Below are 20,442 nucleotides of genomic sequence, written 5' to 3'. Positions count from 1 at the left end.
TCTATCCCGTGAAGGCGTGAAGCAGAACCAAAATTCTGCTCATACTTGCTACGAAGTCAACCATGGTGCAGGTTGGTGGAGATGCGAGAATGTTGTAAACCGGGACATGTTTTCTACCACATCTCATTCACGGCGCAACAATTTTGGTTTTCTTGCGGGATGAATAGGGGAGAGTTTAATATGGCAACTGCAATCGCAGTGATGTCAACAATTTTGGTTTTCTTTACGTGGATGATTAGGTGATGGGAAACAGCAAGATTCGGACAAAGCACACACGGCCCAAGACGGCGACTTCCAGCCCATTTAACAACACGCACGATGGATCATCAGCGCACGCCTCTCTGCCGAGCACTCGGCGCATAACAGCACCACCGCGCCGCGCCGCCGCCACCCCCTTTCCCGTTCGTTCCCAGGACGAGTCGCAGCAGCCGGCCAGCCGCACAGAGTGGTGGAGCCTAGGAACAGAGGAGGCGCCGAGCCATCTCCGCAGCCTGCTACCGGGGAACGGGCGGGAACGGACTCTAACTTAGAGAGAGCGCGGGCGAGAGAGGTCAACCGCAGCCGGAGGCGATGGAGGTGGTGGCGCTGGTGAGCGGCGGAAAGGACAGCTGCTTCGCCATGATGCGATGCATGGACTACGGCCACAAGGTAAGGCTCCACCCGTTCACCCCGCACTCCATCCGCCCCTCACCGACGGCCGGCACCGTGTTGAACTCTGCTGTCGCTTGCAGGTTGTCGCTTTGGCTAATCTTATCCCCCTCGACGACACCGTCGATGAGCTCGACAGCTACATGTACCAAACTGTATGCCCCGTCTCTTACCTCCCATCGCTGGCGCCTGGCGCTCGCTCTGTAATTCGGCCGTCAGTACTTGCTGGTATCTGGATGACGCTTGCTGATGCTCCTGCTTGTTGTGGCCGGGGTCGGGGAGGCTTCAGGTTGGGCACCAGATTGTGGTGAGCTACGCGAAATGCATGGGCTTGCCTCTTTTCCGGAGGCGCATTCGCGGATCCACAAGGCAAGCTGTTATCTCTGCAGTCACTGTGGCCTATGATTCGGATGCTCTGCAAGCGATCTGGTTCCACTGATTCAATTCTGTTTTGTTAGGGATCAGGGTCTCAGGTACAGTGTCACGGCAGGTGATGAGGTAGAAGATATGTTTGCTCTGTTGAGCGAGGTTAAACGTCGAATCCCATCCATCAGCGCGGTGTCGTCAGGTGCAATCGCATCCGATTACCAGAGGCTCCGGGTTGAGAGTGTTTGCTCGAGGCTGGGCCTGGTCTCGCTGGCGTATCTATGGAAGCAGGATCAGACTTTGCTCCTAGAGGAAATGGTACTTTGAAAAATGCTGTCTATTGTTCTTTACCTGATCACCTAAACTAGCACAGAAAGAACGTCTTCTCACATTGTAAGTCTTGCTTTGCTGTTTACTGCTTATACAGATAAGGAGGGGCATTGTGGCAATAATTGTGAAGGTACATGTAGTATTCATATGTATACAAAATTTAGCATTTGTTGCAGCACAATGAGCGTATGATTTCTTGAACTTTTTAGGTTGCTGCACTGGGGCTGAAACCTTCTTCCCACTTAGGTAAAGAACTGGCTGAACTTAAGTGTCATCTGCTCCAAATGAATGAGTATGTTTCTCACCGCCCTGCACCTACCATATGTGTATCAGTCTATCCCCCACTTAGGAGTGTTCATGTTAAAATAGTTATTTCTTGTCCCTATCATCTTTGTTTTCTCATTAGTCTTAGATATGAGATGTTGGGAATAGTCCCACGTTGTGAGTTGTGGGTGGGCAATCATGGTTTATATGGTTGAGGGTAGAAATCCCTAATGAGCTAGCTTTTTGGGGGGAGTGTTGGCTCATCAGACCTAAAGCCCGCTGCTATGCGTTCGGACCCTTGTGTCGCGGTCCGACGGCCTGGGTGGGCGCGCCATGTGTGCGGGCGGCACGACGGACACGCCATGTGTCGGTGGTCCGGTTCCAACAATTGGTATCGGAGCCAGGTTGATCTAGGTTGGCCCAGTACATTCTCGGACTGATCTTGGCTCAAAATGTGTGAGGGAGAGATTGTTGGAAATAGTCCTACATTGTGAGTTGTTGGTGGGCAAACATGATTTATATGGTTGAGGATAGAAACCCCTAATGGGCTAGCTTTTGAGGGGGGAGTGTTGGCCCAACAGACCTAAAGCCCGCCGCTATGCGTTCGGGCACATGTGTCACGGCCCAACGGCCTAGGTGGGCACGCCGTGTGTACGGCCGGCCCGACGGACACGCCATGTGTCGGCGGTCCGTTTCCAACATACGATAACATAGATTGTAATTTGCATTATACCCTTATCTTCATGTTTGTTTCTCACAAATGACTCTACATAAATACTGGATTGTTTCTTTTGTCTCTACTCTATACACAGCTTTTAATTTCTCTGTTCATTTTCTTATGCCCTATTAGGAATTATGGAATCAATGTCTGTGGTGAAGGTGGAGAATATGAAACACTAACTCTTGACTGCCCTCTATTTCGTGTAAGTCTGAGTCGTTGAGGAGCTAACTGAAACTTGATGTCACTTGCTCTAGAATGTTGTGTAATAGACTCTAACCATTGCATCACATGGCATGACTTGTTATTAGTTCTCACTGTCTATGCCCTGAACACATTTTTGATTTTTTGGTCAATCATCTGTGTCAATTTTCGTGTTCCTTAACATGTTTGCATTTACAGAATGCAAGAATTATTCTTGATGACTCTGAAGTGATACTCCACTCTGCTGATTCCATTGCTTCTGTTGGAATTCTTCATCCACGGGCGTTTCATCTTGAGCAGAAGCCAGATTCATCTGATAGAATTGGGGATGGTTCTGCCGTTCAAGAGAGTTCTAGTTGTGTATATGAGGTTGATGAAGTTACCACTCACGATGATGTGGGAGAAAAACAGGCCCTGAGTCCAGCTGTTGATGCTTACACCAATGTTGACCTATGTATCTCAAAGACAGGGAACAATTTGCGTTCAATGAGCTGTTGGATTCAGGATCCATCCAGAGCTTCGGAAGGTGCATACCACATCCTATGTTATTCCATTGGCATTGTTTTTTTGCACCACTTGCCAGGAACACCTCATTACATCTATTGTTTCTCTCTTTGTGGAACTTTCATTTAATGTTCTATTGCATCGATAGGCCTGAAGGCAGACCTTATAGCAGTTTTGAGCAGAATTGAAAATCAGCTCAAGGAAGAAGGGTTAGGTTGGGTGAATGTTTTGTACGTTCACCTCTACATTTCAAGCATGAAGGAATTTGGATTGGCCAATGAAGTTTACGTCAGCTTTATTACGGAAAAGAAATGCTACCTGGGTGTTCCTTCGCGCAGTACAATTGAATTGCCACTAGTTCAGGCTGGGTTGGGCAAAGCATATGTGGAAGTCCTAGTTTCAAATGAGGTGGTAAAGAGAGTTCTACATGTGCAAAGCATCTCCTGCTGGGCTCCTAGCTGCATTGGACCTTATAGCCAGGTACAAGATGCACACTTTGATAATATCATGAATTCATGCTGTAAGCAGTTAATCCTACAATTTTCCATATGCACCCTCTGATGTGAAATATCAGTACATTATCTTGGGAATGGTGGTTTCACAATATAATGCGTTGCACTGTTGCCTTTTTTTGTGTGTGTGTGTGTGGGGGGGGGGAGATGTTAATTTCAGGCCATAATGTTTTGATCTATTCCCTTTTAGGCAACTCTTTATGAAGATATTCTTTATATGGCTGGTCAGCTGGGCCTTGACCCTCCTACGATGAAGCTCTGTCTTGGAGGTCCAAGAGCGGAACTAGAATTAGCACTACAAAACAGTGAAGCTGTGGCCAATGCCTTTAGCTGCTCAATCTATATCTCGGCAATACACTTTCTGGTGTACTGCTCTGCTCAGTTGACGTCCAGCGAGAAGGAAGAAATTGAACAGACATTGAAGAGTTCTTATATTACTCGTTTGGATCGCTCAAAAGGTGGATCATATCCAACTGTTCTGTACGTATTCGCGTCAGACCTTCCGAAAGGGTATGCACACCTTCCCTTCTATATATGATCAAGAAAGCAATATTCTTTGCACTGATGTACTTGAAACGTGCAACAAAACGGTTTTCTGAACTTGGTTAGCACATTTTCCCCTTTCCAGGGCACGTGTGGAGGTAAAGCCTATACTGTATGTCCCTTCCACTGATGATTGGGTTGCTGCCGAAGAGACGGAGACCGGAGTTCCACTGCCAGCACCGAGCAAAACCTGGACTGATTGTACCGCACCATACTCTGCGTTGCGCGATTCGTGTTGCCAGGTCCACACAACCGGCGGGAGAATTTGTTCCGCCGTGGTGTCGATCACAGATGACATCGCATCGAAGATCTGCTCTGCAGCTGGACAGCTGCACCACGGAGAGGAGAATCTGAAAATAATGGCTAGATTCTGTGCTTTCCAGATCGCGAAGACCCTGGCAGACAACAGATTTTCCTGGGACAGCGTAACGGTACGTACGTTTGTCCCATAGTTACTATACTTCTGAAGCTGCATTTCATGGGTACTGACCAGCGTTTCTGGGTTATAAAACATGCAGATGTTGAGGCTCTACTACTCGGTAGATCTCGCCGTGGCGGCAGATGCAGTGTCCGGAGCATTTTCCGAGGCCTTGGCCGAGCTTGCCCAAGACAACCCTTCCATGAGAACTGACGTTCCTTTCTACAACGTTGTGCCCGTAGCCGGAGCTGGCCGCTCTGCGTGTGCCAACGACATAATGGCGTGCGAGTTACTGGCATCCAACGTCTCCAGTGCGAAGTCCATACCAGCCGAACCGTTCGCTGTGACGCCTGCTTGAATGCAGCTTTCCTTCGGAAATTGGAGGTGGGCGCACGTTGGAATTTCTGCCAGAGGAGCCGGTGGCCAGTCAACTGCCAGTTGGACGACGACGGTTGACCAGCTTCTCTAGGGCTGGCGGCGGTAGCTTCGTTTCTGTGCTGGCGGTCGATTAAAAAAAAAGACCGTACGGTGATCATCACAGATGCACCCATACTGTATTATTCTGTTTCAGCGTCCTATACAAAGTATACATTGGGTCTGAATTCTGATTAGCCTGTGCTGATGCTTGCAATGACATTGGTTCTTCTGTGTACAGACTACGGACAGAGTCCCGGTCAGTAACGTGTGTGTACTTGTTCTTCCTCTGTGTTGACATTCTTGCTCGATGGTGGAACCTGTCGCAGTTGGCGGAGGTGAAGCCGCGTAGCTCACTTAGGTCTGCCAAACACTTCACTTCTTAGATTGTTTCTGTGGAAATCGCTTCTGATGAATGCAAAATCAATTAAGTCGTCCGGTTTTGATGGGAGGAATCCTACGCTTCTTAAACTCTAAATTGCACATATTTCTTTATTTTTCTCCGCATACAAATTTGATGTTGAATGCAAAATTTATCAAGTCGTCGTGTCTTGATGAGAGGAACCCGACGTTTCTTAAATCCTAAATTGCACAGATTTCTTTATCTTTTTCCACATGCAACATTGTTGACATCTAGATTCTCGTTACAGCTAGATCTTTAAAAAAAACTGTAAAAAAAACCAAGCCCTTAGTCATACGCGCACGCCTCGTAGTTTTTTTTGGATGATGATCTGATCAGGGAAAAAGAAACAGGAATTGGGGAGCAAAAATTCCAGGATCTACAGGTGGTTGGCATAAACGAAATAACGATCTGAAAACAGTAACGGTTTCCCTTCTGACGATCTGACCCACAAAAATGCAGATTAAGCAGACCCACATAAACGAAATAATGCGACTCTCGGCAGGGAGTCGCGCACATTCTGCCAACCTGCCTGGTAGGGTGAGCCGGCGCCGCCTCTGCATCTCCCGTCTCTCTCCTCCCTTCCCTTCCTCTTTCTCTCTCATCCCCCTCCCTGCCCATATTTAGCCGTTGTAGCTTCCGCCCTCTCTCTCTCCCTCTCCAGGCTCTTAGAACACGAAACGTGAAGGAGACATAGGAGGAGGAGGAGGAGGAGGAGGAGGATCAATCTGCCCCGTTCTTGGCTGCGAGGCGATCTTTGTGCCACCCACCAGCGCGCGAGGGGCTTCATTCACCTGATCCTCGCTTCTTCTTCTTTCGTCCCACTGGTTCGCGTTGATTGCATTTGGAGGAGGGGGCAGTCAAGATGAGGCTTCGGCTCCTGGCCTGCTGCTACAATGATCCGGAGATGCGGATCGATCCGGACACCGTCTACCCCATCCGCCCCGACTGCCGCGACGACGCCCCCAAGACGCGCTTCAAGCCCCGGGTATTTCTTTCTCCTGATTGTTATATTATCAGCTGCTCTCCGGTTCCCATGTCTAGCGGGCAAGATCCAATCAGCACACCAATAAGATCTAGTTTTGGGCCGGTGGTAGTCTTACTCAACGAAGTGGAACTGCTAGATAACCAGACTGGAATGACGAATCAATCTAGTGAGATGCGCTTAGTTTCAGTCAGATTGAAGGCGCGCTTATGGGACTGAAATCAGTTTAACTAGTAGGGCAATTCAGAAACCTAAGGCCAACCTAGCGGTTACATATGAATATGGGATGCTGACAATTTTTTCCGCTTCGCCTGTCAAATCGAACTGCCGGGATTGCTGATGGCTGAGATCAGTGGATGCTATGTATACTGATCGCTCGCTGCATTGATTGATTGGTAGTTGTTCATGAAGCGCGCTTATGTTTCGTCCCTACTATTGGCAGCCTGGCCTGACCCTTAGTCCAAAGAGATGGAAGCTTCTCCACAACGAGGAAGGCTGCGTGGACATAGCTGGAATGATCAAGAGAGTGCAACGTGGGGTGAGCCATGCTTTATCCAGATTCATTCATCACCTTGAGCTTGTTCAGTGATATACTTCTCGTGCTCGGAAAGTCTATATGCATTTTGTGTCAGTAGCACACTGAAGTATAGTAGAGCTATTATTCAGGAGGCTGTTAAAATCACAGAGATTTTTTCATGCAATATTTTTTTTAAAAAAAGACTCAATCAGCAGGGGGTGAGACAGCCCCGGTTATTGCACTAAGAAGAAAACCTCATGCATTTCTAGAATAGAAAAACCCTCAAAACCCTTACCCCAATCATACATAGCAGCACTGGAACGAATATGACTGGGGCTGAGCCTTAGGCCTATGCTTTAGCATAAGACAACCTGAAATTCGCTCCCACGGAGAGTCGAACCTAAGACTCGTGGAGTGCTACTCAAACCACCTAACCAACTCAACTAGAGGTCCTTTCACTAAGATCAGGTATCTTATATTGTATGTTCTTTTATGTTTTGACTTGCTCAACCTGTTCCATAAGTCAACACAAGGTCTGATGGGCAAAACCTAGTCATAGCTATTTCCTGCTTTAATCAAGGACACCTATATGGCTACGTTCTCTTGTATAGAACTAACTTACCTATACCTTATGACCTCCCCAACAACAACAAAGCCTTTTAGTCTCAAGCAAGTTAGGATAGGCTTTATGACCTCTCCAACAGGCAACTATATGCATTCCAACTGCCGGCACCTTTTAATTTCTTCTTCTGGTTTTGGTTAACATAGCAAGTTCACCTACATGACTGCACTCTCCATATAAAGTAGACTTAACTTTTTTTTTTTGGAACACAATGGCAGGAGTCATGCCTTTCGATTAAGAAGAAATAGAATTGACCCATAAAACATGCCAACCTATATCCTATGACCTTTCCAAGGGGTTACTCCATGTGTTCTAATACAGTCCTCTATCTATTTCTTCTTGTCCTTCTCAATGACGATTTTTCAATACGGTCTGTCCCTATTACGGCATTCACTGCTAATTTGTGTTCTTTTTTTATGCCGAGAATCATTACTATGCCATGCAATTTCTTAGATTCATTGTGCCGTGGTATGGTCTTTATTTTTGGATGTGCAAACAGGGAGTCCACCCAACAATCAAAGGAGAAGTTTGGGAATTTTTGCTGGGCTGCTATGACCCTAAAAGCACTACCGAACAGTGCAACCAATTGCGACAGCAGCGAAGGTTTTCCCACTGTTTCATTTTATTTTTGGTTTAAAATGCTTGTTCTTCTTCATGTCTAAAATATGTCAGTTTCAATTGCAGCACATCATTTTTATATAAGCAAGGGAACACAAATTCCTTTTTTTTCTGAGAAAAAAAACTCTGTGCACTGTTTTATGTGCCTCACTTACTTTTGAAGTCTATTACACATCATATCCGTGGATGAGGAATATGCTGATTTTCTTATTTTGATAGGTTAGAGTACGAGCAACTGAAAGCTAAGTGCCGAGAAATGGACACAGCTGTTGGTAGTGGAAGGGTAATCACTATGCCTGTAGTAACAGAAGATGGTCAACCTATCGAAAACCCTAACGGAGGGGCATCAGGTTCTGAGCAGAAAAATAGTGGGGCACCACTCCCGAAAGAAGTTATTGATTGGAAGCTTACCCTACACCAGATTGGTAAGCACTGTTGCTCTTTTTTCAGCATCTCCTATATCTTGGGCTTCCCAGAGCCTTGCATCAGGAGGGAGGCAAGAGACAGAGCAATACCCAGCTAAACCTGCCTATTCAATAATGATATGTAATTCGGCCTGCGTTTGGGACAAGGAGGTAGCTAGTCAGCACTTGGGCTGCCCAAACGTTCCTTCCAATAGGCCTGGGCTAATTAGGCCGACAACTGGTGTCTATGATCTTCATTTATCTAATTTTTTTCACTATTCAATTGTAGGTCTCGATGTTAACCGTACTGATCGTTTGCTTGTTTATTATGAGAGACAAGAGAACTTGGCAAGGTTGTGGGACATTCTTGCAGTGTATTCATGGATTGATAAAGACATAGGGTATTGTCAGGGTGAGCTATTGAAATTATGTTTTTCTGTCAGCGCAGTTTAGTTAAACAATGTTTTATCATGTTATACTTTGCTTGTAGTTGTTTGAACTTGCTTAATCCTCCTATGCAGGAATGAGTGATCTTTGTTCACCAATATCAATCATTCTGGAAAATGAAGCAGATGCTTTTTGGTGCTTTGAGCGTCTAATGCGCAGGGTGGTAAGTACCTTTGCATACTTAATCTTTTATTCACTGATCATCAATGTACATATCCTTCCTTGATTGCCTTCGGCTAACATATTGTACAGTAAACTTTTAGTTGATTTTTATATGTGATATGATGACATTATAAGGTTGAGAAGTTAGATAATACAGAACTGCACTTCAACACAATTAGTCAAGACGGTTACTGTATGTTACACCGTAAGTAATGGGGGGCCAGGGTTCGGGATTTTCTCGGCCGGGACCATTGTTTCGGTCTCTTCTTATATGGAATACCGGGAGGGCGGTCTTTCCCTCCCCGGCTGAGTTTTACATTGATCAACACACTTGTCTTCTGCCCAGTGCCCAACTGCCCACCCCCGCGCGCGTATAAAATAGAATGGCTGCTGTGTAGCTTATGTCCCTAATTTGGCTTGTATTTTGTTTAATGTTAAGCTGTGTGAATTGGTCATCAGGTTTTCTTTTGCCAGAAACTGTCAAGGACATTTATTTAACATCAATAACAGAACACCAGGGTTGAAACCATGTTAGGGAGCTATTTGATATACTCCAGATATTAACAGAAAAAAGACTTTCTGTGCAGCGAGGAAATTTCAAAAGTACTTCTACTTCCATTGGAGTTCGAGCTCAACTAACTACCTTGTCTACCATAATGAAATCTGTTGACCCAAAGCTGCATGAACATTTAGGTACAGTCACTGGAGCTCAAAGAAAACAGTATCTACATTTTTCCTTACGCTCTGATAAAATATTGTTTATGCAGAAAATCTTGATGGAGGGGAATACTTATTTGCCTTCCGAATGCTGATGGTTCTTTTCCGTAGGGAATTCTCATTTGTTGATACGATGTACCTTTGGGAAGTAAGTTGTCTGGACAAAAAAGTTATAATAAATTTCATAAGTAGTGCATATTATTAACAATTCAATCTGACCACCACTAATATCAAATAATTACTTCTGTTATACATCTAAATATAGGCCCAGTAATGCTAGAATTATGAATTGGTTTATGCATGAAACACTACTGTACAACTTCAAAATGTTGCAGCTCATGTGGTCTATGGAGTACAATCCTAATCTCTTTTCAATGTTGGAGAGTGACACTGGCACATCCAGCGCAAGCACAAAGGATGAAAGTGTTCTAGGACAGTGTGGAAAGTTTGAGCGGAAAAAATTGCAAGCAGCTAAGAAAGATGACCAGATCCCTCTATCTGTCTTTGTTGTTGCTAGTGTTCTTGAGGCTAGAAACAAGAAGTTATTGGGTGAGGCAAAAGGTCTAGACGATGTTGTCAAGGTCCTCTCTCTGTCTCTCTCTGTCTCTCTATGGTGGTGATGAAAGAAATTTATATTGTCTGTATGTCGCCTTGCAAACAGATTTTAAATGAAATCACTGGTAGTCTGGATGCAAAAAAGGCATGCAGAGAAGCATTGCAGATTCACGAGAAGTATCTTAAAACGGTGAGTTCTTTTCCAATTCATAAAAATCTTGAACAACATATAGGCATGCTACAGTATTACACAATGAACAGTCAAAATAACCACAAGCTGTTCTTTCCTGATCGCAGGTAAAAGCATCATAAGGACATGTACAGCTTCACTTGGATGGGCTATTTATTTATTTTTTGGACTAGAGAAGATATACCACAGAACTTTTGTTATCCTTTGTTTGTGTATTGTGTAATTCTGACACATTTGTAACATTGCATTTACACAACCAAAAGAAAGGACGAGGATTTCATTCAAAAATAAAAAAAAGAAGGGGAAAAAGGATGCTGATCTTGTAAAGACGCGAGACAAAATGTTTATACCATAATAACGTCATCATGATTCTTTTCTGTTCGTCGTCAGCTCTAATATTAGTTCACTTTATGTGAACAATATGTTGTACTTTGAAGATAAATATCACTGTATACGGGTGTATTGTGTGTCTTAAAAGGACCTACTATTTCGTCGTCCTTGCCTCCTTGGACAAAATTTATCCCAATTATGTAGCTTTGCATCGGTTTGGTCAAGTAGAAACTAAAGTGAAATTACAAGTAATTGGAATCTGAGCGAGGCCTTCGTGGTCTAAAATCAAACGAGAAAAATGGAAAATACGAAGAACCTGCAAATATTGTATTTCCTATGTGTCAGTGTTTAGACTAACGGTCATAATCAACCAGTAAAATGATGTCGCGTGTCTAGAATCTAGATGGTATGCGAGTTGACATAAGCGGTTTATTCTGGTTTGGGCAATGCAAGATCCTACTTACAGAAGAGGGGGATGAGGGTTATATTACTTGCACCGGGGTGTCTGCAGTAGGGATTATAAGCACAGCGGGAGATGGGAAGTCCCCAAGTCTCTATAATTGATTGAAACAAGTGCCAATACTGAAATACTTGGAGGAAAACTACTGAGTGTTCTTGTGTCCCTTGGAGGAGCTATGACTGCCCTATTTATACACCTAGGAGATGTACGCTGTTGAGCCGGAGGCCGTCGTGTTTCCAGAGAAGTCTTGACGTCCTGTGGGTGGCACGATGATGCACTACGTTGTTGACTTGAGCTTTTTGATTTCCTGCTGCGAGCCGGGGCCGAGACCGAGGGGTTGGCCGTACGCCCGAGCACCCAGGGGAGGGAATGTCCATACCGTAGTTGTTGTAATAGGGCTTCGATATGGGTAAAAGGCTTGCTTACAGGATGCGTCAACGTCCCTGTGGCAGGTGACGTTGTGATTCCTTCGCTGCGGATATCGAGGTCAGAGTCTTGCTCGGGTGAGGCGGAAGTCTTCCTGAGGTGATGGTCGATCTTTCCCTGACGTGTACCACAGTTGGCGGAGTGGTCGCCTGCGGGGTTCGCGGTGGAGCAAGTAGCCGAAGCCGAGCTTGGGCGAGGCGGAGACATCACCCGAGGCCGAGCTCAGCGTCGGGCGAGGCGGAGATTTGCGCTCGAGGACCGGTCTGCTTCTCCTGTCGTATTAGATGTCCCATCAGGGATGGCAGGCGACGTGCGTTCACAGTGGCGCGACCGTAATCATACTGTTGCGCCTAGACACGACTGTTGTCTTGTTGCCATTGTGCTCTTGTGCCTCTGTGTGGGGTAGGTGTGCACATTAAATGTGAGTGCCCTTGTCCTCTCTGCCTGGACCAGATCGGCTCGGGCGAGACGGATGGTGCGGTGGTAGGACGAGGCGACTTCGGGTGAGACGGAGATGGGAGGCGTGAGCTTGTGAGAGGCTCGACCGAGACAGAGATTTGCCTGAGGCGGAAGACCCTTGGGAAGGGGTCTCGGTGCCTGTAGGAAAGACCTCTGCGGTGGGTCTCAGGTAAGGAGGTGACTCGGCCTATTTCCTTCGGGGGTTATGTCTTAATCTCTCCTGAGTGCGTTTTTAGAGGGATAATCTGGATACTCCTAATTACCACACCCGACACTATGAAAATATGAAACTTTGCAATATAATGGGCAATCTACCAATTTTCCTTCAACAGGGGGGCAGGGCCTCTGAGCATGAAGTTAAGATCATATTGGTGCATTGAATCTCACATCACACCATGTATTATGGCACTGACCAGAATCAGAATTCATAAGTACTTTAACAATCCGTTGGCTGTATCAATCATAACTCGTAACTTACATGCTATATATGAGAAATGGGTAAAACATGACGTTGTGATTGAGAGCCTGAGACTTTCCACCTAGGTGATGACTCCTGATTCTTAAGGAGTGCCCAACATCCATTCCCGTCATTTGCGTTGAGTACAAGTTGAACACATCCATGCATGGCCTTTCAAACAGGACTGCATCGTGATGAACTGCAAACAAGGGAACGTTCACCAAAAATAGTGCCCTATAAATAGATTGGACGCAACAACTTTCTGCCCTTCCATTTCTCCAACCAAGAAGGTGGGAAATCTAGGCCTGCCTCTCGTGGAGCTCCGGAGGGGACTGCAATTCTGCTAATTTGTGACAGATCATGCAGGAATAGGAGGTCAAGAGAGTTTCTGCAACCCCAATGAAGATGGCACCAGGACGATGAAACCCTGTCCACCGGATTTTGTAGCTCCTTGAATGTTGCTCTAGGTATGTGAGCTTCATTCGGTGGGTCTGATATGATATATGTTCCTTTTCTTCTCTCAACATCGTGACCTACCTGTGAAAGGCAAGTTCAAGAGGCGGGGGACGCAAATACTAAGTGGTGGATTCCTCTCGGGGCACCGCGGGCGGGCAGCCGCCTGTGGAACCTGCTAAGATGAAGGGCCTTCTCAAGGGCCTCCGATACATCTCGCAGATTTTTGGTAAGCACATCGAAGACTACATTATAATGTTGTTCTTCCAAAAAGTAATTCCCAATGCCACCCAAAAGTAGCCAGGCACCTCAAATGTGTTTTATAGCACAGTTCAAATCAATGCAAACGAAATGTAGAAACAGTAGTGTCGTTGGGTATTAAAATGTTTACCTTGTCTGCTGCGCGGGTGTGTGTCGCAGATGCGAAGGAGCCGGAGATGCAGATCGGGAAGCCGACGGACGTGAAGCACGTCGCGCACATCGGCTGGGACAACGCCTCCGTCACCGCGCCCAGCTGGGTAGCCGCTTCCATCCCATCCGCGATCACGCCATTAACGTGCTCCGCGCCCGTCCGATCTCCGACTAACTGCCTGGTGCCCGGTTGCGCGCGTGCTGCAGATGAACGAATTCAAGGCTTCTCCGGGGGCGGCGAGGGGCGGCGATCCTGAGCCCTCGCAGCCTGGGGGTTCGGGCGGATGCGGAGACGAGCAAACCGGAGGAGAAGACGCTGGCGGCAAGGCGGAGCGGCCGCGGCGGACGAGGGGGAACAAAGTGTCGGGTGGCAACGAGCCGGCGAAGCGGCGGGACTGCGCGGCCGAGGGGTCGCGGCGCGACCGGAGGGTTGCGAAGGCGGCGGACGTGGCGGAGGGCGCCGAGGGGGACGCCGCCGCGGCGCCGAGGCAGCGGCGGAGGAAGCCCCGGGCAGCGTCGGGGGGCAGGTCCAAGTCGTCGTCGGGAGGCGCCGCCGCGTCGGACGCGGAGGCGGCGCAGCCGGAGGCCGAGGCCGATCGCGACGGCTGCTGAGGCGAAGGAAACGGTGGCCGCGCGCCGTTGCGCGTTGGGGTTCGACTGGTATACACGGAGGCGGGAGGCCGGATGCCGGAACGAGGGGAACATCTTCAAATTTGAATTTGGTTTTGCTTGGCTGTCCGGAAATCGGAGAGATTTGGGTGTGTGTGTGTGTGTCTCTCTCTTGTTTATGTTGGTTTTCGACTGGTTATTTCCATGCACGGATTATTGGTGTTTAGGATAGTCGTGCGGCGTAGAGTGGCACGACAAGTGTATGCATAAACAATTGTACACGTATTTCCTTCACATACACATGACACAGGGATGCATTTGCAGGTGATGTTTCGTAGCTAGGCTGCATCCAGTGCATAATTATCTGAGTTATGTTAATATTGTTCCACTTCTAAGAGCAACTCCAAAAGTATACTAATCTTTTTCTCTCTAAAACTGATTATCAGGGGTAGTCTAAAACTTTTTTAGGGGTGGATTACTATGTTTACACTAGCAGTTCCCTCAAATAAAAAGACTGAAATGAAACTGGACTAGCTAAAAAAAAAGACCATGGCATGCATAGGCTTTTTTCATCAGCTTTGTTTGCACTTGACAGAAGGGCTTGCTCGTGGAAACAGATGATCTTGAAGGTGCTAGAAATCTCAAGTTTATTCTCTGCATTTTCGAGCAGATGTCTGGTCTTAAGATTAATTTTCTTAAAAGTGAAATCATTTGTTTGGGCAAGGCAGTGGAAAGAGAGCACTTTTATGCTGACATCTTTACTTGCCCCACAGTTGTCTTCCTATGAAATACTTAGGGGTCCCGATTGATAATAAAAAGCTCTGTAAATCTTTGTGGTCGCCCACAGTGGAAAAAACCGAGAGTAAGCTGGGATCCTGGCAAGGACGTTTCCTTAACTTGGGTGGCCGGTTAGTTCTGATTAACAGCAGCCTCACTAATGTCCCCCTGTATATGCTTTCGATGTACAAAACTCCCAAATGTGTGTTGAGGAAAATGGATATTGTTAGAAAAAGATTGTTATGGCACATTGTCCATAGTAAAAAAAATACCATTTAGCCGATTGGAATTTGGTCTGTTCTCCCAGAGATATGGGTGGTCTTGGTGTTCTGGATTTGCAGAAAATGAATGAAGCCCTTCCTGCTAAATGGATCTGGAGGTTGGAAAACTCTAGTGGTTTGTGGTAGACCATTATCAATCACAAATACGTCAAAAAGAGACCTATTATTTCAGTGAGGAAAAAACAAAATGATTCTCATTTCTGGAAAGGTATCCTCTTAGTTCGTGACAAATTTTATAAGTATTGTAAAAAAATATTGGCAATGGTAGGAGTACAAGCTTCTGGAATAATATATGGTGTGACTCTGAAACGTTGGCGTGTAATTATCCTAACTTGTTTGAGTTTGCTTATGATAAAGATATCACAGTTCATAAAGTTCTCTCTTCGGACTTTCGGGCGCTAACTTTCAGAAGGAGATTAATGGGAGTTTTAGGTGATGATTACAATAATCTCATTGCTCAGTGTAATAATTTTATGCTTTCAGATGATGAAAATAAATCAAGGTGGATTTTAGGGAGCAAGGGTTTTTCGGTTAATTCTTTTTACAAAGAAGTGAAGAGATCTCAGATTGCTGTTCCATCAAAATTCTTGTGGAAAACTAGGTTACCCTATAAAATCAAAGTGTTTTTGTGGCTCGTCATGTATAAGAAGATTCTTACAAAAGATAACTTGTTCAAGAGACACTGGCATGGGAACCTTGATTATGCTTTCTGTGGACTTCCGGAGTCTATAGACCATTTATTTTTTTCAATGTTCGTTCGCCAGATTTGTTTGGAGAATTTTTCAAATTGCCTTTAATTTGAATTCTATTCTCAGAGATACTGCTGATCTATTTGGACCCTGGATTAACATTTTTGGTAAAACTGAAAAGAAGCTGGTCCTTTTTGGATGTGGAGCGGCTCTTTGGGCAATTTGGCGAACTCGAAATGATTGTTGCTTTAATGCTAATTTGATCGATGACCCAACTAATGTGATTTTTTCTTGTTGCTTCTGGATTGACGCTTGGTCTATTCGGCAGACAAAGAAGGGAAAAAACTGGTGGAGCAAGGAAGCCATAGAATCTAAAAGATAACAAGTGACATCTACACCAAAGCTCATGGATGGAAGCCGGTCGATAGACGCCTTCAGTGACATTTTGGCTACTGTTCTGTCTTTCTGGGTTCATCTGTGTTGGTGTAACCAGTCTGTCTCTCTAGTTTGGTAAAAACTTAGCTAAGTGCGTCACTGATGGGGTCAGTTCCAGGCTGCTTTTTTGGTTGGGTTGTTTTGGTTCCTTTGGTTGATCATCAGTCTTCAGATGGTCTGAAACATTTTCTGTTTTGTGGCGCCCTTCAGATTGGGTTCCTTTATTTTAGCTGATAGTTGCATCTGTCTTGTCGGCTTATGGTTGGTGTTGGACTGTTTGGTCATGTAAGAACATTGTCCTGGTCTATTTCGTAATGAAATAGGGAGGTGCTTCCCTTCGTCAAAAAAGAAGAAGGGCTTGCTCGTCGTGGACAGGGGTGAACCTACGTTGAGCCGGGTGGGGGCACAAGCCCCCACTTAATTTTCTGGTTTTAATAAATATTTTATCTTATTTACTGGGTCAATTCTCTATTTAGGTCCCCACTGAGATATTAGGCCCCCACTCAAATTTTAGTCTGGGTCCGCCCTGCTCGTTGGAAAAAATTTGGCTACCGTCGGGTGTAGGCCAACATTTATGCAACTACCTTTAGATGGATGACATGTGTCCGCCCACAAATCTCCAAGAAACAAAACATGGAGCCTTCATCTTGGCTCAAAACGACCGATTATTTTGCTCTGGCTCGGGTGCTCGGCTAACGGACGCTACAGACGCTGACTCTTTTTTTCTCATCTATAATCGTGAATCACGTACTGTCGCCGCCGCCGCCGATCATTGACTCTCCTGCTGTCTTGCGTCGCTTCGCCACGATCCATCTCTTCCCTGTCCGAGACAAAGGTGATCTATTCTCAGCCAGAGTATAGCAGTTTCCGTGTATGTTAAGACAATCATCTAGCACCATAAATCCCATCGTTTAGAAACTGAGAGTCTGAGACTACCATGGTAGGAAGAAGGCACAAGGACATGGTAGGAGAAGAGGACATGGGAAGACAATTCGGGCTTGCTTCTGCACATGAAAACACCGCATCAATCGAGGATCACGAAGCCAACGATCAGCGGGTACAATCTCTTATACTCCCTTTTGCATCTGAAGATTCTCTACCGATGGCTGATCAGAGAGCCGATGAGCAGCAGAAAACACAGGTATAATCATCTATTTCTTTGATGCCATTTTTGTTTATCTACGGGTTGATCATTTTTTATAAGTGCAAATTATTAACAGTAGCCGTACATAAAAGCAGACATCACACATAGCATTGTTGGCTACTAGTGAAAATGGTCAAGGTGATGACAATACAATTTTTCAGCTATGATTTCTCCATTGATGGCAGGAGGATATACAAGTCTTTTACTTAGAGTTGATCAAGAAGCATCAACAACTCTAAAATTACATTTTGATGAAGCATATAATAAATTTCGATGTATCTGTACCTGTAATAATCAATTTTCATAATTTTGACGCCAATAGAAGTTGAAACTAATCACTAAAAATACTAGTATAGAGTATATGGGCTACTGAAGCAACACACATGAATAGACCAGCAAACTCTCAATGGTTCTGAAAACAAATGCCACATATGAAACATTATAGCATCCACCTTTTGTAAGGCGCATGAGTGCATGGCGTTACTGTACACCATGCTTAAAGGAGCATTAGCAAAGCTAGAAAATGTTATGATCTTATTATATTTTCTCAAAAAGAATCTCAATATCTATCCACCTGGCAACGACACCAAAAGAATCAACATCTAGAACTCAACAGAGTAATACCCACTTAAACCAATTCAATTTAATTCACTCCACTGAAGAGATACAAGTAGAGCCTTCAGGCGACGGTGGATGAGCTATGCACCTCTCCCTTGGTCGGCGACAGGTTGCATCCGTCCTCCCGTATCATCACCATCAGCACTCCAAATTTCTCTCGAGCATTTGATCAAACAACTTGCGCGCAGATGAGAAAAAGAGAGCCGGCGTCCGTAAGTCGAGCCAGAGGAAAAGACAAGCCTAGATAAATGCTCTTCATTATGTTTCGTGGAGATTTATGAGCGTACACGTGTCATCCATCCGAAGGGTGCTGCATAGATGTTGGCCTACATGCGGCAGCCAATTTTTCCCCTACTCGTCGAGGCGCGGTCAAGCAACAACGTGAGGCTGCTCCAGCCCACTGTTGCGGGGCGAGTGGAGAAGATTTTTTCTCCGTATAATTGCGTGAAGACATGCGTTGTATATATAGAACGCAAAAAATGCGGGGAAGGAAGAAGCTGCTCGAGTAACCAAGAAAAGTGTTTCATCTGTTTTGGGAAGACTTTACGTGTTTTCTTGGAGATACTCTAATGCATCTAATCTAAGGTTAGACTTTTTCGCTTAGGGTCAAAGTAAATGTCAATAGCTAGGTAGTGAAGTGCATATAATAAGCCTATCGATCTTGAGTAGGAATGATAATGAATCACAATCTAATGTTTGTTCAGGATAAGTTAGAACCCTTAAGTAATTTTAGTTTAAAAATGAGATCTTAACAATTTTAGAGACCTCTAACGCATTACACTCGATTTTAGTGGCTTTGACCTTTGAGACAATTTCTCTATAACAATATAAAACACAAGTTTCCATGGTTTCCACCGCCATGGTGGTCTCCTACAATTTAATTGTAAAAAACTAAACGTATGTATAAATAGGAATCAAACCACAGTTTGTTGGCTCCAAAGCCACATTCACACCCACCAAGAACACACATATCTTTATGTTTTATAATCTACTAGATCAGGTGGCGCCCATTCGGGCGCCCTATCCAACACAGGCTCCATCCAGCACAAGGAAAAAACGGGAGTGAAGCGACGCATAGGAACAAACCATAACGGGAGGTATATATATATATAGTATTGGGAGCCATAGTCGGGCCAATCCACATAGTTATGTACATAAACCAAACGTAGTAAACTATAAGTGCAACTCTTCATCCAAAAAAGTGAGCACACCATCTGTCATATGTTCAAACTCCAGGTTTGTCGAGGCTACAAACAACAAATACAAGAATGTGAGTATAAAAGCTCCATAAATACATGTGTCATGTTCCATCCACCAAAAAAATTGGCATATGAAATCTTCTAATTCACAAGTACCAGATATCTAATGTCCTTATTATCTATCCATATGACTATGAGGTACCTCAAGTAAACTGTTTTCTAAAATTTACACTATTCTTGGCTTTGACATGAATGTGGTCAAACTTTCTCGCCTCTTAATGAAAGGCAATTGAGACCTCATAGTCATATGGATAGATAATAAGGACATTAACATGTACATTTGTGAGACCAACAACACAAACAATTTGGTGAGCAAATCTGGCATGTAAGGCAATTGATTTGGTATGGAAAAAGCAATTTCAAGCACTTGGCCATTTAGACATCCTCGCCCAGGTGATATCAACCAGTGTTTCGTAACTTCAACATTCAACAAGACTTGAATAACTCATAAGAAACTCTAGTTTTAAAAAGTTCCAACTCTGAAATAATCTTAAGCATCTGCAAGTGTTTAACATGGTAGGAAATGCGACAGAGAAGATATAAAAAGAAACTGCCAACGATATACAACTATTATCATTATTATTCCCTATACTGGAATGAGCCGCTATATACTGGAATGAGCTGCTATGTACTGGAATACAAGCACTGATAATAAACTGTACGCAGCAACTATGTACTGGAATGGGTTGCTTTTTAAACAAGTTTAGGGGGGAGGGTTGGTAGCAGCAAAATAGGCTGAGGCTTTGTTCTGCAACTGCAATGTGAAAGGGAAATGTGCCCTTGGGCCATTTCTAAGTATTTTGGTGATTGAGTGCCAACACAAGTGCTTAAAGGTGAAATCATGCTTGTGGATGGACAAAGTGCAAATCAAGAGCAAAGGTATGTTTCTATGTCTTAGTACATTGGTTTTGTGTACTAATATACTTGTCTAAGTATTGGAAACAGGAAGAAAAAGAAAAAAAAAGAGTTGGCTGTGTACAGCCAAGGGGCTGTTTCGGTCTGGGGCACCGGACTGTCCGGCGGTGCACCGGACAGTGTCCGGTGCGCCAGGCTGCCTCGGCCGAAGAGGCCGCTCTCGGGAATTTTGCTGATGGCG

The 20,442-nt window shown here is 45.0% G+C and overlaps 4 protein-coding genes and 1 long non-coding RNA gene across 9 annotated transcripts in view; 3 read left to right on the top strand and 2 right to left on the bottom strand.

The window, feature by feature from the left end:
* The first annotated feature begins 239 nt into the window (after nt 1-239).
* On the top strand, nt 240-5,359 carry LOC103627881 (diphthine--ammonia ligase). 2 transcript variants are annotated; one of them, XM_008648187.3, is made up of 12 exons: nt 240-648; nt 732-803; nt 938-1,017; nt 1,114-1,332; nt 1,442-1,474; nt 1,554-1,636; nt 2,459-2,531; nt 2,729-3,056; nt 3,183-3,514; nt 3,737-4,056; nt 4,175-4,520; nt 4,608-5,359. In XM_008648187.3, the coding sequence occupies exons 3-12, from the start codon at nt 970-972 to the stop codon at nt 4,863-4,865; spliced, it is 2,040 nt and encodes a 679-aa protein (XP_008646409.1). In that variant the 5' UTR covers nt 240-648; nt 732-803; nt 938-969; the 3' UTR covers nt 4,866-5,359. The 2 variants fall into 2 exon arrangements, with proteins under 2 accessions (XP_008646409.1, XP_008646408.1); XM_008648186.3 differs by having other exon boundaries at nt 245-648; nt 1,107-1,332.
* Nucleotides 5,360-5,806: 447 nt separating this feature from the next.
* On the top strand, nt 5,807-10,919 carry LOC100304435 (Ypt/Rab-GAP domain of gyp1p superfamily protein). Of its 2 annotated transcripts, NM_001165869.1 has the most exons (11): nt 5,993-6,309; nt 6,749-6,844; nt 7,945-8,048; nt 8,283-8,488; nt 8,757-8,879; nt 8,989-9,077; nt 9,664-9,769; nt 9,844-9,941; nt 10,129-10,374; nt 10,455-10,538; nt 10,646-10,821. In NM_001165869.1, the coding sequence occupies exons 1-11, from the start codon at nt 6,187-6,189 to the stop codon at nt 10,658-10,660; spliced, it is 1,290 nt and encodes a 429-aa protein (NP_001159341.1). In that variant the 5' UTR covers nt 5,993-6,186; the 3' UTR covers nt 10,661-10,821. The 2 variants fall into 2 exon arrangements, with proteins under 2 accessions (XP_008643909.1, NP_001159341.1); XM_008645687.3 differs by lacking the exon at nt 6,749-6,844 and having other exon boundaries at nt 5,807-6,309; nt 10,646-10,919.
* Nucleotides 10,920-12,942: 2,023 nt separating this feature from the next.
* On the top strand, nt 12,943-14,469 carry LOC100285765 (uncharacterized). The gene is made up of 4 exons (NM_001372022.1): nt 12,943-13,137; nt 13,217-13,352; nt 13,544-13,641; nt 13,742-14,469. Exons 2-4 carry the CDS (start codon nt 13,307-13,309, stop codon nt 14,144-14,146), a joined length of 549 nt encoding a protein of 182 aa, NP_001358951.1. The 5' UTR covers nt 12,943-13,137; nt 13,217-13,306; the 3' UTR covers nt 14,147-14,469.
* A 2,468-nt stretch (nt 14,470-16,937) lies between these two features.
* LOC111589296 (uncharacterized) lies at nt 16,938-18,607 on the bottom strand. Its single transcript, XR_002748291.1, has 3 exons — nt 18,176-18,607; nt 17,262-17,329; nt 16,938-17,145 (listed from the first exon to the last, which is right to left on the bottom strand). It is a non-coding gene; the product is annotated as an uncharacterized lncRNA (long non-coding RNA).
* A 388-nt stretch (nt 18,608-18,995) lies between these two features.
* The window catches only part of LOC103627879 (protein argonaute MEL1), a 35,586-nt gene continuing 34,139 nt past the window's right edge, over nt 18,996-20,442 (bottom strand). For all 3 annotated transcript variants that reach the window (XM_023300094.2, XM_023300093.2, XM_008648185.3), the window contains one exon: nt 18,996-19,334. In XM_023300094.2, coding sequence (XP_023155862.1) covers nt 19,261-19,334 — 74 coding nt within the window. In that variant the 3' untranslated portion in view covers nt 18,996-19,260. The remainder of the gene's footprint in view (nt 19,335-20,442) is intronic.

Source organism: Zea mays, chromosome 5 (genome assembly GCF_902167145.1).
Source record: "Zea mays cultivar B73 chromosome 5, Zm-B73-REFERENCE-NAM-5.0, whole genome shotgun sequence".
Lineage (NCBI taxonomy): Eukaryota > Viridiplantae > Streptophyta > Magnoliopsida > Poales > Poaceae > Zea > Zea mays.
The sequence above is the reverse complement of the archived record's forward strand: the minus strand, read 5'-3'. Positions and strand labels throughout refer to the sequence as shown.

Bases quoted from the DNA above. Each gene is read 5' to 3' on its own strand.
- LOC103627881 (XM_008648186.3), top strand. From the start codon at position 571: ATGGAGGTGGTGGCGCTGGTGAGCGGCGGAAAGGACAGCTGCTTCGCC. The intron at 1,018-1,106 runs GCAAGCTGTTAT...CTGTTTTGTTAG, and splicing joins CGCATTCGCGGATCCACAAG to GGATCAGGGTCTCAGGTACA. The intron at 1,333-1,441 runs GTACTTTGAAAA...CTGCTTATACAG, and splicing joins CTTTGCTCCTAGAGGAAATG to ATAAGGAGGGGCATTGTGGC.
- LOC100304435 (NM_001165869.1), top strand. From the start codon at position 6,187: ATGAGGCTTCGGCTCCTGGCCTGCTGCTACAATGATCCGGAGATGCGG. The intron at 8,049-8,282 runs GTTTTCCCACTG...TTATTTTGATAG, and splicing joins CAATTGCGACAGCAGCGAAG to GTTAGAGTACGAGCAACTGA. The intron at 9,770-9,843 runs GTACAGTCACTG...TTGTTTATGCAG, and splicing joins AAAGCTGCATGAACATTTAG to AAAATCTTGATGGAGGGGAA.
- LOC100285765 (NM_001372022.1), top strand. From the start codon at position 13,307: ATGAAGGGCCTTCTCAAGGGCCTCCGATACATCTCGCAGATTTTTG. The intron at 13,353-13,543 runs GTAAGCACATCG...TGTGTGTCGCAG, and splicing joins ATACATCTCGCAGATTTTTG to ATGCGAAGGAGCCGGAGATG. The intron at 13,642-13,741 runs GTAGCCGCTTCC...CGCGTGCTGCAG, and splicing joins CCGTCACCGCGCCCAGCTGG to ATGAACGAATTCAAGGCTTC.